Here is a 14,997-nt window from a genome sequence, read left to right on the forward strand (position 1 = left end):
TAATTTTGTCACATTTTTATTTTATTTTTTAACATTTAAACACGCACACACACACACACACACACACACACACACACACACACACACGCACACACACGCACACACACACACACACACACACACACACACACACACACACACACTCTGGCAGGGTTTGGACAGGTAGATCCCTAGTGGTGCTCACACACTTGCCCCTCTGCCCTCTCTCAAAAAAAGTGCCCTTAGGAAAGTTCGCTTTTTATTTTATTAAAAAATAAATCAAATAAACACTTTACTAAGGACAGGTCAATGCTGACACAATCTTTTAGAAAAACTGCATGATTAATCGCGTGTGAAACCCCCCCAATATGCGTCCCCTGCGCGCACGCACCCGACCTAGCTCTCTCGCTCGCTTCCTTTGTCACGTGAACGCCACGGTCGCCGTGTGGGACAGACAGACACACACACATACACATGGTGATCGAAGCATTTGCATTGAGTTGCATTGTGGAAATATCAGAAATGCCCGGATGTTTGGAATTGTCAATTGCCTGTGAAAAATACCCTTTTGCCTTCTTGTAATGACAACAGTCAGTCTTATTAATTCTCATGCCATTGGTCTGTTTAGTTACAATTGGTCTATTTATTTAGTAACTGTAGCATAATGCCTAGAAAGGACAAGCTGAAAAGAGGAAAAGAAAAGGAGCTACAGCAAGCAGTCAAGGGAAGCATCTCTGTGCTCTCTTGGATGAAATCAAAGACGCATGAAGATGAAAGGTCAGACTCAGAGTCAAGGCCAGAGATAGTAATGTTAACTAGAGTTTAGCACTTTTTAAAGATCCGATTTTAATATTGATTTGCTCCTTAAAGTTAATTGTATTGAAACATTTTTTTTTTAGTAGTTTGTACTAAAACAGCATGCATGGAGCTATTATTAGCTAAATTATTAGCTATTATTTAGTACAAACCATAACTGTAAGTTACTTCTATGCTATAAGTCTTGCAGTCATGTTGCCCTAATAGGCTGTGATTAAAACTAGCTGTGGGGTATTATTAATTATTATTATGCGTGTGTAATGTTTATTTAAAATTTTCTATTGACATTTCCAAACATCCGGGCATATCTGATATGTCCCCTATGCATCCATCCATCCATTTTCTTAACTGCTTGTCCTCACAAGGGTCGCGGGGGGCGCTGGATCCTATCGCAGCTGGCTTCGAGCAGTAGGTGAAGTACACCCTGAACTGGTTGCCAGCCAATCACAGGGCACACAGAGACAAACAACCATCCACACTCACAATCACACCTATGGACACCTTGGAGAGTTCAATTAACCTGACATGCATGTCTTTGGAATGTGGGAGGAAACCGGAGTACCCGGATAAAAACCCACGCAAGCACGGGGAGAACATGCAAACTCCACCCTGGAAGGCCAAAGCCCGGACTCAATCTCACGTTCTCTGCACTGGGAGGCGGGGACATGCTAACCAGTCAGCCACTGTGCCGCCCGTCCCCAATGAAACACAATGCAAATGCTTCCTTTATATGGTGAAAACAAACGGCGGATTGTAATGCATTTGCCTGTGACTATCATACAAACTACATCTTATCACATTTTGAAATCAAAATAATCCTCACAAATCAAATTACAACAATTCAAAGTCCAACGCTTTTCAATGAGCAGATAGATTTTGTTCACCAAATTGACGGCTATCTTGACTTGTGACATAATCTTGGAAATGTCAGTAATGTATATTACTTGTGCACAAAAGTGCCCTTTAAATTTACAAACCCTTGGGTTGATGTCTAACAGGCAACAAACATTAAAGTAAGTACATGAACATCTGAACAAGAAGTGTTCAGTCAGTTCGTTTAATTCCAATCTCTTACCTGCAATAAACTTGCATTGGATTTTGAACACTATTTCAGATTTGTGTTATACAGCATCGTGTTTGACTGCACGTTGTTGGAAAGGAGCAAAATGATGTTTAAATTATTTCACCCACCCAAACATATTCGGTCAGAATGAGATGTACCAAGTGTCTCAAACATTCGCTCAAATGCGACAAAAAAATAAAAATTAAAATAAAACCCTAAACGTTTTAACAATAGCAATGTGATTTCTCAGTGGATTTAGACTTAATCAAAAAAGAAAACATATATAACAAACTCTAGGCAATATATTATTTTTCTCAGTCCAGATGTAAAGTGTCTGTCTATCTATGAAGGACGTCTCAGCATCCACACAAGTGATTCAAAATAAAAGGTATTAGAGCATTCCAGGTTTTGTTTTCATAACTGACTCAACTCCATAATTCCAGACCTGGATGAGCTCTTCTGTGTCCACCTTTATGTTGTGTGTTCACGCCTGTAAACCAGCAAGAGGTGTTAGCTGATATGACACATCCACATGATGTCTTCTCCTCCTGCTGGGGCTGCAATTCGAGGGATCACCTTGAAATAAAGGACACTGAGCCTACCTCCCGCCCGTCCCCATCCATCTCACCCACTGTTTTCCACACTGAACAGAACAATTAACTTGAGAGTCTTTATACAACATCAACAACAACATACATCGCTATGTCAGCTCTGAACCCGTTTGATTAGCACACCTTTTGTTCTGGGAATGTCTTATAGAGGTGTAGCGCCCTCTGGTGTATATTTTTATGCAATATGAAAACGTTCCCTTAAAACTCATTCTTCCGGTAAAGCTTGTTTTGGTAAATGTTTTTTTTTCTTCATTTTTTTAATTACAGTGGAAATTGGAAAAATAATAATAAAATGTAGGTAATGTCATCGTTCGTTCAGGGCAGTGCCTATAATAAATCAACTGTTCAACATCGATATTATTTACCATTAACATGACCTGAGAGACAATTGGTATTTTGAGCTGGACCTGAGCAGCTAATTATCAGAGTATGTCATATAAACAGTATACATTTGATGTACCAGTAAACAAAAAAAATATTACTAGAGGTCCAGAAGTATTTGTACAGACAGTTTGTATGATTGATGCCTACAACTGTAAATTGTAAACATAACCATGCTTTGTCATATGTAGACATACCGTATATTTACACACAAAAATCCCCACAACTTATAAATGTTAAGTGAAATATTTATTTGGAATCTGAAATGAATGCTGAGATTCTGTACTTCAATCATGTGTTGATTGTTTTACTGAATTTTACCACAATTTTGGTTTATAAATATAAAGGCAAAATCATGAAACTTCTGTATGTAAATACTTCTGGACAATATAGTGGTTTCCCCCTACTTTTCAAATAAAGATAATGTTTTGTAATGATAGCCTTTCTGACATTAAATATTAAACAAACGGATCACAAATGGTCACGCCAGTTTTGACTTTAATGACAAGTTTGCTCTATATTATTTATTTGGTTGTTACTATCATAAGTATGAGATTCATTTTTCAAAAATAATTTCCAGTGTAGTACATTTTGTAGAAACGTTTTATTTTATTGAGTGCGTAGTGGCGTAGAATGGCGGCTGTCTGATGAAGAAAGCAAGATAAGTCTCCGTAGCGTTCCTAAAGGGACGATCAAAACTCTGGATTGCGTCTGGTGAATGACGAGAGCACGGTGTGGGGGAGGATGACTCTCCCAATCGCATTTTTTTTTTCTTTAGGAACGATATTAGGCTTACCTTGCTTTCTTTATAGGGGTTTCACATTGCTCGGCAGAGGGACAGCCGCCATTCTACGCCACTACACACTGAATGTATTGCAACGTAAATAACAATGGCGGCATACGTACAAATAAAGTTTCTACAAAATGTATTAAACTGGAATTGATTTTTGAAAAATGAATCACATAGTTATGTTAGTAACAACCAAATAATATAGAGCAAATGTGTCATTAAAGCAACATATACCCGTAATGGAAGCAAAAAGGTCCTCCATCTTCAGCCAAAGTACTGTTGCAAATGTTGGCATGCACTGAGTGTAGTTCCAGTGGTGCTCACTATTTTGCCAGTAGACGTCAGTTGTAGCTTGCAGGGTGCGTCTTCTTAAAGATGAAGAGATAGAAATGTGATATCCAAACAAAGCATTTATGTTTCTCCTCTTCCATAGAAAACAAAGTGCTATAGCGTACAAAAAAGTACATTTTCAGTCAGTCAACTTATATCCAAGATTTGATGGTAAATATTTATCAGAGGATGAATCCGTATTGACTGGACGTCTAAAGCGTGGTAGTCGCTCCGATATCTCTGCTCTTTGCTTTCTTACTTAAACTTAGCTGGCTGTTAGCCAGTGTTGGATCGGTCTTCCTGTACAGCGACCTGGGTGGCGCCATGTTGGTCAGCTCGTGCCGATCAGCAAACATTATCCTCTCGTTCTCATGTCGGACCTTGAATTTTTTGACAAGGCGCTTGCCAATGAGGTAGACCATCTCACAGATGCACATGAAGATGCACAGTGCACTGGAGATGACCATAAACAACATGAAGATCTTTTTCTCAGTCGGCCGGCTGATGAAGCAGTCCACGGTGTTTGGGCACGGATCCCGTGCACACTTTGATACCCTGAGAAATCATGGACATATGATTAGACCAATTATGCTAATGCTAAACAGATTGTTGATCAAATCAAAAATGTATTATATGAAAAGGAATGATCAATTACTTTGGTAGGTCATATCCATCGTAAATCAGATACACAATGTATAGGAATGAAATGTCAAATCCAGCTTTAAAGACCAAACTAAGCAGATAGGTCCACCACAGCCCTCCTCTCTTCTTGCCAGGGTTGGCGTATAGGTGAGAGCCTTGGTGCGACTCCACATACTTCTTGTCCTTATCTTCCCGAAATTTTACATGAGCCATCACCATTAGAGACGGGCAGGTGACAAAGATCAGCTGCAGTGCCCACAGACGGATGTGGGAGATGGGGAAGAAGTGGTCATAGCAGACGTTGGTGCAGCCCGGCTGGAAACCAAGAAATCGATTATTAAACCATCGCAATTACTCATGTAACACATGTTATTCTGGTCCAGTCCATTTCTGGCCTGTCTTACCTGCCGAGTATTGCACACAAAGTCTTTGCTCTCATCGCCCCAAACTCTCTGTGCTGCCACCACAAATACGAGAACACGGAAGACAAAGACCATGGACAGCCAAATCTTTCCAAATGCGGTGGAGTACTTATTGACTCCGCTCAACAGGCTTTCAAGTCCCGACCAGTTCATCCCTGCAGTCTGAACTTGTCTAGATTGTAAAAACAAGCGCACCTCCTGTAGGAGAAACCAGGAAAAAAAATGTTAGGAGTAGACAGATGATTCCTGGCAACACAGGGCACTACAATAATCATGGAACACTATCGTCAGTAAGGATTTGCCACACCTCGCTCAGTGTAATGTCAGTGTGCAACACATAGGCCCAGCATGCACAGACTTGCATCAAGTTTTTCATACTGTAGTGAATCTTCTGTTTCAATTTAATTATAACTGTTTTGATTTAGTTATAACTATTTAGAATTGGACAAAATTGCTTTGATTTACTCAGTATAGTTTTGTGTGAGAATTCAAATGATGTGAGGAGGGTGGTTTTCTCTTTGTTCTCTCCTGAGAACATGTGATGTGGGCAAGCGAATGTGTTAATTAGACCCCTTTGTTTATACTACGGCTCCCCCAGTCTCTCTCAGTCTCTTCTGTAAACAACGTCAACCCTTATCTGATTTCTGTGTTCCATCTTGTGACTACGAGGGGGAAGGAAAGAAGGAGGTACCATGTGACTGGGAAGGTTTTCTGCAAGGACAAAGAATATGAGGGACGAGCAGGGGGTTGGGCGTCACAGTTGAGAATCAATAATGGCGCGGGTGGCTGCATATTCTCACTGTCCACAAATTTGTGAATAAAATCCTTAGGTAATGCCTGAATTCACTGATCTCATTGTATGTTTTGATAATCAACATCATGAACACGGAAGAGTAAGTATTCATCTTACAACAATACCAACTCCCAAATCAAAGAAGTGGGTATTTAGAAAACATGGCTTTGGAGCCTTGTTTCTCACACAAAAACAACCAAATTCAGACAGCTGACTGAAAAATATATAATACAATCATCAGTTATCATTGACTTGAGTAATTTGATCAAGGGGCTCACAGGTTGTGTGTATAAAAAAAGAGTACACACCCCTGGTCAAACACCAGGTTTTTGTGAAGCAATGAGACCAAGATAAATCATTGCAAAACTTTTTCCACCACCTGTACAACCCAATTGAAAAGAATGTTCTTTGCAAATAGGGAAATACATTTTTCTTGACTTTTTAAATTTGGGGTGGTTGCTAGCCTTCCATCTTGGCACCAGACATATGAAGAAGTTGTCACAATAAACAGCTCCTTCAATACTACCACGAAAATCACCATTGATTATTACGCGAGGAATGGGGATACATGCACAAAGTCCACGGACATAGTTAAGTCGTCAGTAGTTATCATGAGATCATTTAATCAGGGGACCTGTTTAGATTTTCTGTTGCCCCATTGTCTAAGAGAGTGTTTCTCAACCCTGGTCCTCAGGGCCCACTATCCAGCTTGTTTTCCATGTCTCCCTTTTTCCAATGCAGCTGATTCCAATGACAGCTAATCAGCAAGCTCTGGAGAAGCCTGATAACGATCCTCACCTGCGGAAGACATGGAAAACAGGCTGGCTAGTGGGCCTCGAGAACCAGGGTTGAGAAACACGGGTCTAAGATATGCTCCGGACACGCTGTGCCCCGTTTAAAGGGAAAGAAAGGAGCTGTTTTGATTGGTAATGAATAAAGTCGGCTGTGTTCACACCCACAATGGCGCAAATGACACTTTTTAAACCCCTTCGGACCTATAGATGATTGTAGTGGACATGACATATTTGCGTGTCTAAACCAATACAAACACATAATTTGAATGATGCATTTCTGGCTCCTGATTGGATCCTAGCTAACCACAATCGCAAGTTGATTTGCATGACATAAATGTTAAAAATGTTGCATATAAGCTTGGTAAGTTTACATGTTACAGCCATACATACTATCCTGGCGTCCACTATAACAAAAAAAAAACATGATAAAAAAAAATTCCATGTTCTTACGTGGGAGAAGAGTCAAAATTAGTAAAAAATAAATAAATAAATAAATTGTCCAGCAGAAAAAAATGCGGGTCTGAAGGTGTCAAATATGCGCTTATTTGCAAAATGATCAACACCTGGTCTAACACGCCTATGTGCAGATTTACGTATGCCACATGCTGAGCCAGATTTTCACCAGTCATGAAAAATAAGGCCCAAGTCTTTTATTAATGTAGTGGAAGTCGGAAGCTTCTAAAGTCATCCAGTGGAATTTTCTTGAAAAAAATATGCTTCAATTGAACAAACCTCTCTTTTGCACAAATGTCAGTACAGCAAGACTTCAGAATCAGTGGTGTGTCTTGCTCATTTTTTTAAAGAGCATTTCTTTTTCTTTTTTTTTATCAAACATGAGACAGAGGAAAACATATTTTATGATGGCAAAAAAACCTACAGATTAGCTAAACTGTAAATGATCAATCTTGAAAGAAATGTTCTAAATCAAAAACAAATTGGAAGTTGACCTGCACTGTATGAAAGAGTGTGGTTGACTTCATACGGTCTTCTGTTGCAGCTATGCAACCATATTCGAGTGTGTATGCATGCGTGTGCGTGCGTGTGTATATGCCTTTCACTGATTGAAGCTGACGAGTGAGCGAGCACAGTGGAAATAGTGATGTGTATGAGGTTAAAGTGGTTCAAGCAAGAAAAAGCCAGATGTAACCAAGTGTATGAATCAAGCATTAAGCTTTTGTGCACGTTTGAGTTTCACATATCATATAATGGCTGACTGTAAGAATTATTTTGGAGGATTATTATACATTTGCCGTGTTGAAGTAAATTGCCTCTTGGGAAACACAAGTCAACGTAATAGTGTAGTAATTTCTGTTTATGATTGCTATGTATTGCAAAGGAGTGTTATTGTATTTGGTGAAGTTGCAAGTGGACGACTCAGCTGCCGAGTGGGGACAACTGATAAGAAGACGTGACGCACGTCAACGCCAGGGTCCCTGGACTTGCATGCCGCATTAGAGAGTGTGAAGTGAGATAGGAGTTGTTTTTCTCTTTCTGTCATGTAATCAGATGCCCCGATTAGTACATATAAGGGGACTATTTGAGTGATGAACCAAGAGAGACTCTGTACCGATCAAACTAAGGCTGCAGTTTTCTCTTCCTCATGACCAATCATGAGTAATAAATTTGGAACCAGATGCTTCTTCTCTCTTTATTTGATAAATGTCTACATCTGAACCTGACATTTAAATTGGTCCTTCATAGCCGGATTGCAACATACCGGAGGTGCCCAGAGGCAGAGCCGACGACCAAGAAAGACCGTGGCCACGGCAGCTGTCCCTTTTTAGGGGACTGGACCTCGGCCCTGTTTCTGGGGACTAAAGGTTGAAGCAAGCCAGGAAGAGAGAAGGCAACACTGGAAGAACTAGTAGCTCCAGGAGACTGGGTACTGATCCAAAGCCTCAAAAAGAAGCACTGGAATTCTCCAAAGTGGGAAGGCCCTCATCAAGTGCTGCTGACCACGCCGACGGCCATAGAGATTGAAGCAGGGAGCGCTTGGATACATCTTACGCATTGTAAAAAGGTCATCTCAACCGACAAACCCAACAGGGAGGGTGAGCGAAAGTCTGATTCAAAGGTGGGAGCAGATATATAGAATCTGAAAATACCTGCGGTCAGTGAAGTTTTCCAAGACGCCTAACCTAATTAGGGGTTCTCGGTCGACATGGCTATTGCGTGGATAAGATTTGCGGTACTATGTTGTGTGGTCTTTGTGACCGTGAAGGCTATTCATTCACCAAATTGTTTGATTCTTTGATAGATGCAACTGGTGGTTGTGCATTGGTGTCTCTGCAGTTACCGGTGTTTATTTTTCCATCCACACTGGGGGATATTCAGAGAGCAGTTTCAGCTCATGATCCCCTCCACCATCTCTCAAGAAAGCGACGTGCTTCCTGGTGGGACGGTGGACCAACCTATTTTGATGCAATTGGAGTTCCTCGCGGCGTTCCGGATGAGTATAAGTTGGCAAATCAAATTGCAGCGGGGTGGGAATCTATTTTCATATGGGTCACACCCAATAAAAATGTAGACCGAATCAACTACATCCATTACAATGTACAAAAATTGGGGAATTATACTGAAGAAGGATTTATAGCTGTCAGAGAACAATTGGCTGCAACATCACTCATGGCGTTCCAGAACCGCATTGCGGTCGACATGCTACTGGCAGAGTGAGGTGGCGTTTGCGCTATGTTTGGGGACCAGTGTTGTACATTTATACCAAACAACACATCTCCGGATGGGTCCCTCACGAGAGCCATTGAAGGCCTGCGCACCCTGAATCGAAAGATGAAAGAACACTCAGGTGTGTCCACCTCAGCATGGGACGAGTGGTGGGAAAAAACGTTTGGAAAATATAAAAGTTTGGTATTTTCTGTCATGATTTCTATGACTCTGTTCACCTCAATTCTCGTGCTGTGTGGATGTTGTCGTATTCCCTGCATTCGCGCATTACTCGTCCGACTTATCTCAACCGTCGTCGCTCCCACAAATTCTAAATTACAAGAGAGGTACCCTTTGCTTATTTCTGCAAATTGTGGTGATGGAGGGGACACTAATGACCAAACCAATGATGAGATAATTTCTCCTGCCGTCCTATTTTACACACCTTAAAACTTAAAACATAGAAAGGGGACATGATGGAATGTTTAAGTTTGTCATCCAGTAAATGATTCAACTAAATAAAACCTTTAAATCAAAGTTCTTTTGATGACAAAATTTTTGGAGGCAAATGTAGAATAAACAGGAGGGAAATGTAAGAATTATTTTGGAGGATTATTATACATTTGCCGTGTTGAAGTAAATTGCCTCTTGGGAAACACAAGTCAACGTAATAGTGTAGTAATTTCTGTTTATGATTGCTATGTATTGCAAAGGAGTGTTATTGTATTTGGTGAAGTTGCAAGTGGACGACTCAGCTGCCGAGTGGGGACAACTGATAAGAAGACGTGACGCACGTCAACGCCAGGGTCCCTGGACTTGCATGCCGCATTAGAGAGTGTGAAGTGAGATAGGAGTTGTTTTTCTCTTTCTGTCATGTAATCAGATGCCCCGATTAGTACATATAAGGGGACTATTTGAGTGATGAACCAAGAGAGACTCTGTACCGATCAAACTAAGGCTGCAGTTTTCTCTTCCTCATGACCAATCATGAGTAATAAATTTGGAACCAGATGCTTCTTCTCTCTTTATTTGATAAATGTCTACATCTAAACCTGATACTGACAAACACAGAGGCAATGTTACATAGATGTTTGATCTCATTCGAGAGCAAATAAGTAAAAATGGAATGCAATGAAATGTCAAAAGTTGTCCATGATCCTTTCCGTGACTCAGGTTAGCTACCAATTTCTTTTCATTTTGAAACAATTCCATTAGAATCAATTTTAGTTGTGATAATAATGAATGCCAACTTTTGCTTCCTTTATCATACAAATCTATAAATAAATAGACAAGTTAGAGGCAAGGCAGGTTTATTTGTATAGCACATTTCATACACAAGGAAATTCAGTGTGCTTTAGTCTGTTATAGTAAAACTAAACTCATAAAACGTGACCTGAGTGAATGCAGACTGGAGTGAATGCAGAAGTTATGTAGGACTTTCAGAAGACATGGAGTTGCGTTTTAACTTAATTAATTGTGAAGAGCATCAATTAAGTTAAAGTTTTGATAACTAACTTTTTCTACCATTTGGATGTTCTTAGACCCCTTGATGCCCTGCCACTAATCATTTATTGTAATTATACGTACAAGCTAATTCAGAATACAAACTGTCAACTAGTGGTGCAACGGATCACAAAAGTCACGGTTTGGATCAGATTACGGATTTGAGTCACGGATTGGATTGTTTTTCGGATCAGCTTAAAATAAATGAATAATAATAATACCTTGTCTTCATTTATTTTGTAAAATACATTTTCCCATTAAATAAAAAAAAATCAAAATGTTTAATATAGCACTTTAGGATTTAGGACATTAACTCTTTCACTGCCAGACGTTTTCAGAAACGGGTTGTCCCCACTGCCAGCCGATTTAAGCATTTTGAGTGATCTTTCAAGGTCCACAGAAAATGTTGTGTTTGGACTATGGAAACACACATACTACCAAATGAAAGATTGGACTCTCAGCTTTCATCAGAAAAAAAAAGTTTGTTTCTAGCTTATTCCGTTCTTCAGTAATCAACAATAGAAAATGGTTACTTTCACCGAAATTCTCTCTTTTGAAACGAGAGAGCTTTTTGTGAAACGAAAGAGCTTTTTGTGAAACGATGTTATTTCATGCACTCTAGTGAATTGTACACTTCTTTTTGTCCATGAATGATGCCACAAACACCTAAATAGTGCTTTACTTCTGTAAAACGCTTTCACCAACAATGAAAAAGTGTTTTTTGATTGCAAAATACGTTTATTTCCATTCAACAGTGTAACAATTTGACAAAACAATTTCGCAAACTATTTACAAATGTGTGCAACTGTGGTACTACTTACAATTATGTGGATGTTTCAAATACAGTTTTTCCTTTTGTAACGCTCTCCTGCGTGCAAGGAGACGCCTGGACTCGCACAACAGTTTACTTTCACTTTCACATTGGTCCGTTTTGCGTGCAAACGTTACACTTTCTTGACGGCCTTTTTTTCCGGGGAATAAAAAGCAAGTAGCAGACTGTACACACTTCTTCCGATGAATATGCATTGGACTCGGGGCACTCTCCGTCGTCCGATCGAACGTCCGCCTGTGCGTGCTCGGTTGCGCTCCGCGTTACGACACCGTCATAGCCGCCGCGTCAGCGGTTCCAATTTCGCCGTCAAGCTCGGATTCACCTTCATCATCATCGAGGATGATCACCGTCGTCATCAATGTACTATTTTAGCGTTGGTCGATGCCTTTCGTCTTGTAAGTGTAGAGCTGCTTGCAAACGCTCGCCATTGCCCGTTCCCTCCTCCATCTAGCTCCATCTAACGTCTTCTACTGCCGCGTCAATGCTTTCCAACCACGGAGTCACCCTCATCTTCATCATCTATGATGATCATCGTCGTCAAAAATGTGCTTTTTCAGCGATGCTTTTGGTCTTTGAAAAAAACGTCTCGGGTGTGAGCTCCTCGCGACCGGCCGCCATTTTTCCTTTGTCTTCCATTCTCATCTCCTGCTCGACGCTCTAGCTCCGCCTCTACTGACGCCCACCCGATCTTGTCAAAAGAGAGTCATCGCTGCCCTCTAGGGGCCAAAAATAGTCATTAGGCACAACAGACAGACTTGAAACTTTCTCCAGACATGCGGAAGGGTTTCCTCTACCCGTTTCAAAAAAAAAATAAAAAATCATTGGATGACGTCTTTTGACGTCATTGGCAGTGAAGCGTAGGTTTTTACTTGACGTCTTTAAACGTCAGTGGCAGTGAAAGAGTTAAAGTTGTGCTCCTAAAATCTAAACGGCTATGTTTAAAATTTTGAGTTGAATGTTGTTGTTTTTTAATGGGCAAAATAGTTTTATACAATAAATGAGGAAGTTCTATTTATTTATTTTAATGATTATGAAAATACCTCAAAATGCAGTTCCCTTCCTTTAAACATGGAGAGTGAATTACAAAGTAGCCTTGGTCCAGAATATTAAAAATAATTCAAGTAAGCAAGGTACAGTACCAGCTGTCAAACTCACAGTTATCAGCCAGACACTCATTGCTAATGCTACCACCTAGCCGCTAGCCACTTACGTCGGAGACTTCTGCCGTATCATACAATGACGGCGTAATTAACTAGCGGTTACTTAGTGTCCTAAATTACCGATTGAATATGAGTTTGGGATCGCATTGTGTTGATGTTGTTCGCAACTACAATGTCGATCAAAACTACGATAAAAAAAAAAAGCTAAACCTTTTTTCTTCTTTTTTTTCTTTGAGAGAGAAAAGCCTAAACTTCTAAAAGGGAAGTCAAGTTAACCATGACGCCACGACGTGGGCCAACTTCAAAGTTAAAGTCTGCCAAGGCTATTTGCATTGCCGTCAATGTATTACCGTATTTGGTAAACTTTATTTTGAAGTTAGTCTTAGCCTGTTACGTTGAGTATGTTTCAGTTTCCTTGACATGACTGAATGGTGTTCATTTTGAATGCACACTGTTGTTGGTACATAAGTGTTTTTCACATAAGTGAAACACATAAACACCATTTTTGTCATTTGTTTTTATATGTTTATGTTTTTGGGATGACACTGAATGCAGGCATCCCAAAAATATAAATAAATAAATAAAAATACAATGGACATAAGCGTTTTTCAAATAAGTGTCATTGTTTTAAATGTTTATGTTTTTGGGATGAAACTGAATGTAGACATCTCATAAACGTAAAAAATGGTGTTTTTCACATAAATCCATTTTTGTCTTCTTCTTTTTTTACATTTATGTTTTTGGGATGAAACGGAATGCAGACATCCCTAAAACTGGAAGACAAAAAAATTGACATAAGTGTTTTTCACATAGCAGCGACGTTATTTTATTCTTCTGAGCCATGTAATACTTTACTAAACAGGAAGTTCATAAACGTGTATCACTCTCATATGTCATAATAAACTCCACAAAAAGAAATGCAAATCACATTTGTGTACTCACTGAGCTGAAGTCTCTCAAGTTAGAAGGTGTGCAAAATACATGTCAAATCCAAACTACAAACTATGGGTTTTCCACCATCAATGCGGGCCATACAAAGACCGTGCTGTGTTTGATTAGTCCGTTGTGCAACAAGAAGCAAGAGGTGCGGCAGGACGGCTCGTGGCTGCCACCATGACAACGCACCTGCTCACAATGCCCTGAGCATCTGGCAGTTCCTGGCCTAAAAGAACATCAATAAGCTAGCTAGCTGACCTACTCTTTCTTGTGTTTTTTCCTCTTTCAAAAACTCAAGAGGTTCACCAAGGGGAATTGTTTTGAAGACATGGATGAAATTAAGATGACTGTCACAATGGAAGTGTGAAGTTTTGCGGAAGGTGTGGTAGAGAAGAGCTGGGAAAATCCTAATTGAGGCTCCACTGTGTAATAAAATCACAAGCTATAGAAAAAGTAAACTCCATATTGAATAAACAGTACAACAGCCCTGTTACTCTTAGCCCTGCATTCTTTCCGTGTTAGTCAAGGCTCACCCACTGAATCATTTGGTTTGGAAAAAAAAACAAGATTTGAAAGGAGATGTATGTTTATAGATGACCAAAAGCTGTCGAGGCTCAACAATGAAGACTTTTCTACTTTAAGACCAAACGACTTGGGCTTTTCATAGCATCTCTCCACTGCCCCTTTTTTTTACCTTCAGTGATGCTTGATCAACAAGGTGCCATCCAACATCATGTACATTAACCTGTAGTATATTTTTTACCCCATCACCAAACCTGATACGTACAACCAACCAACAGAACATCTCATCAAGCCTGTATAGGTTGTGTATCTTGATTGCAATGTCATCATGATTGACAATCATAATCTTTTTTCGTTAACAACTTGTAAAACTAAAACTCAACTCTATTAATAACATAGGTTACACACATTTTCCCTATAAAAGAGTGTTTGATGTAAAACAAGCCATAATTTTAGCTTGACTAACTTTTAGACGTGTTTTCGGAAGGTCTGTGTTTAAATGTTTAAATCCAGCTTCCTACACGCTCATGCGTGCGTTCAGAGAAGATTTTTCACTTTGCGAGACCGGGAAACATACGAAAATAAACCAGTTTTCAACTTACCTGGTGATGAAACCTTCCTTAAACTCTAAAACGGAATTCCTCCAAGCAAAGAAGAAAGTATCAGTTTACAACTGCTCAAGTCAGGCTGTGAAACAGCTGTAAAAAAATATTTAGCTCTTTTCTGCCTTTCCGGGATTGTCTGTTCTTGCTCCCCCCTTTC

At 39.9% G+C, this 14,997-nt stretch overlaps 1 protein-coding gene across 1 annotated transcript; it reads right to left on the bottom strand.

Annotated features, from left to right (window-relative positions):
* gjb9a (gap junction protein beta 9a) lies at positions 1-14,997 on the bottom strand. The gene is made up of 4 exons (XM_077567388.1): positions 14,838-14,997; positions 5,017-5,232; positions 4,626-4,927; positions 1-4,525 (listed from the first exon to the last, which is right to left on the bottom strand). Exons 2-4 carry the CDS (start codon positions 5,185-5,187, stop codon positions 4,183-4,185), a joined length of 816 nt encoding a protein of 271 aa, XP_077423514.1. The 5' UTR covers positions 5,188-5,232; positions 14,838-14,997; the 3' UTR covers positions 1-4,182.

Source organism: Vanacampus margaritifer, chromosome 1, assembly GCF_051991255.1.
Source record: "Vanacampus margaritifer isolate UIUO_Vmar chromosome 1, RoL_Vmar_1.0, whole genome shotgun sequence".
NCBI lineage: Eukaryota > Metazoa > Chordata > Actinopteri > Syngnathiformes > Syngnathidae > Vanacampus > Vanacampus margaritifer.

Bases quoted from the DNA above. Each gene is read 5' to 3' on its own strand.
- gjb9a (XM_077567388.1), bottom strand. From the start codon at position 5,187: ATGAACTGGTCGGGACTTGAAAGCCTGTTGAGCGGAGTCAATAAGTAC. The intron at 4,928-5,016 runs GTAAGACAGGCC...CTTGGTTTCCAG, and splicing joins TTGTGTGCAATACTCGGCAG to CCGGGCTGCACCAACGTCTG. The intron at 4,526-4,625 runs GTAATTGATCAT...ATGATTTCTCAG, and splicing joins GATGGATATGACCTACCAAA to GGTATCAAAGTGTGCACGGG.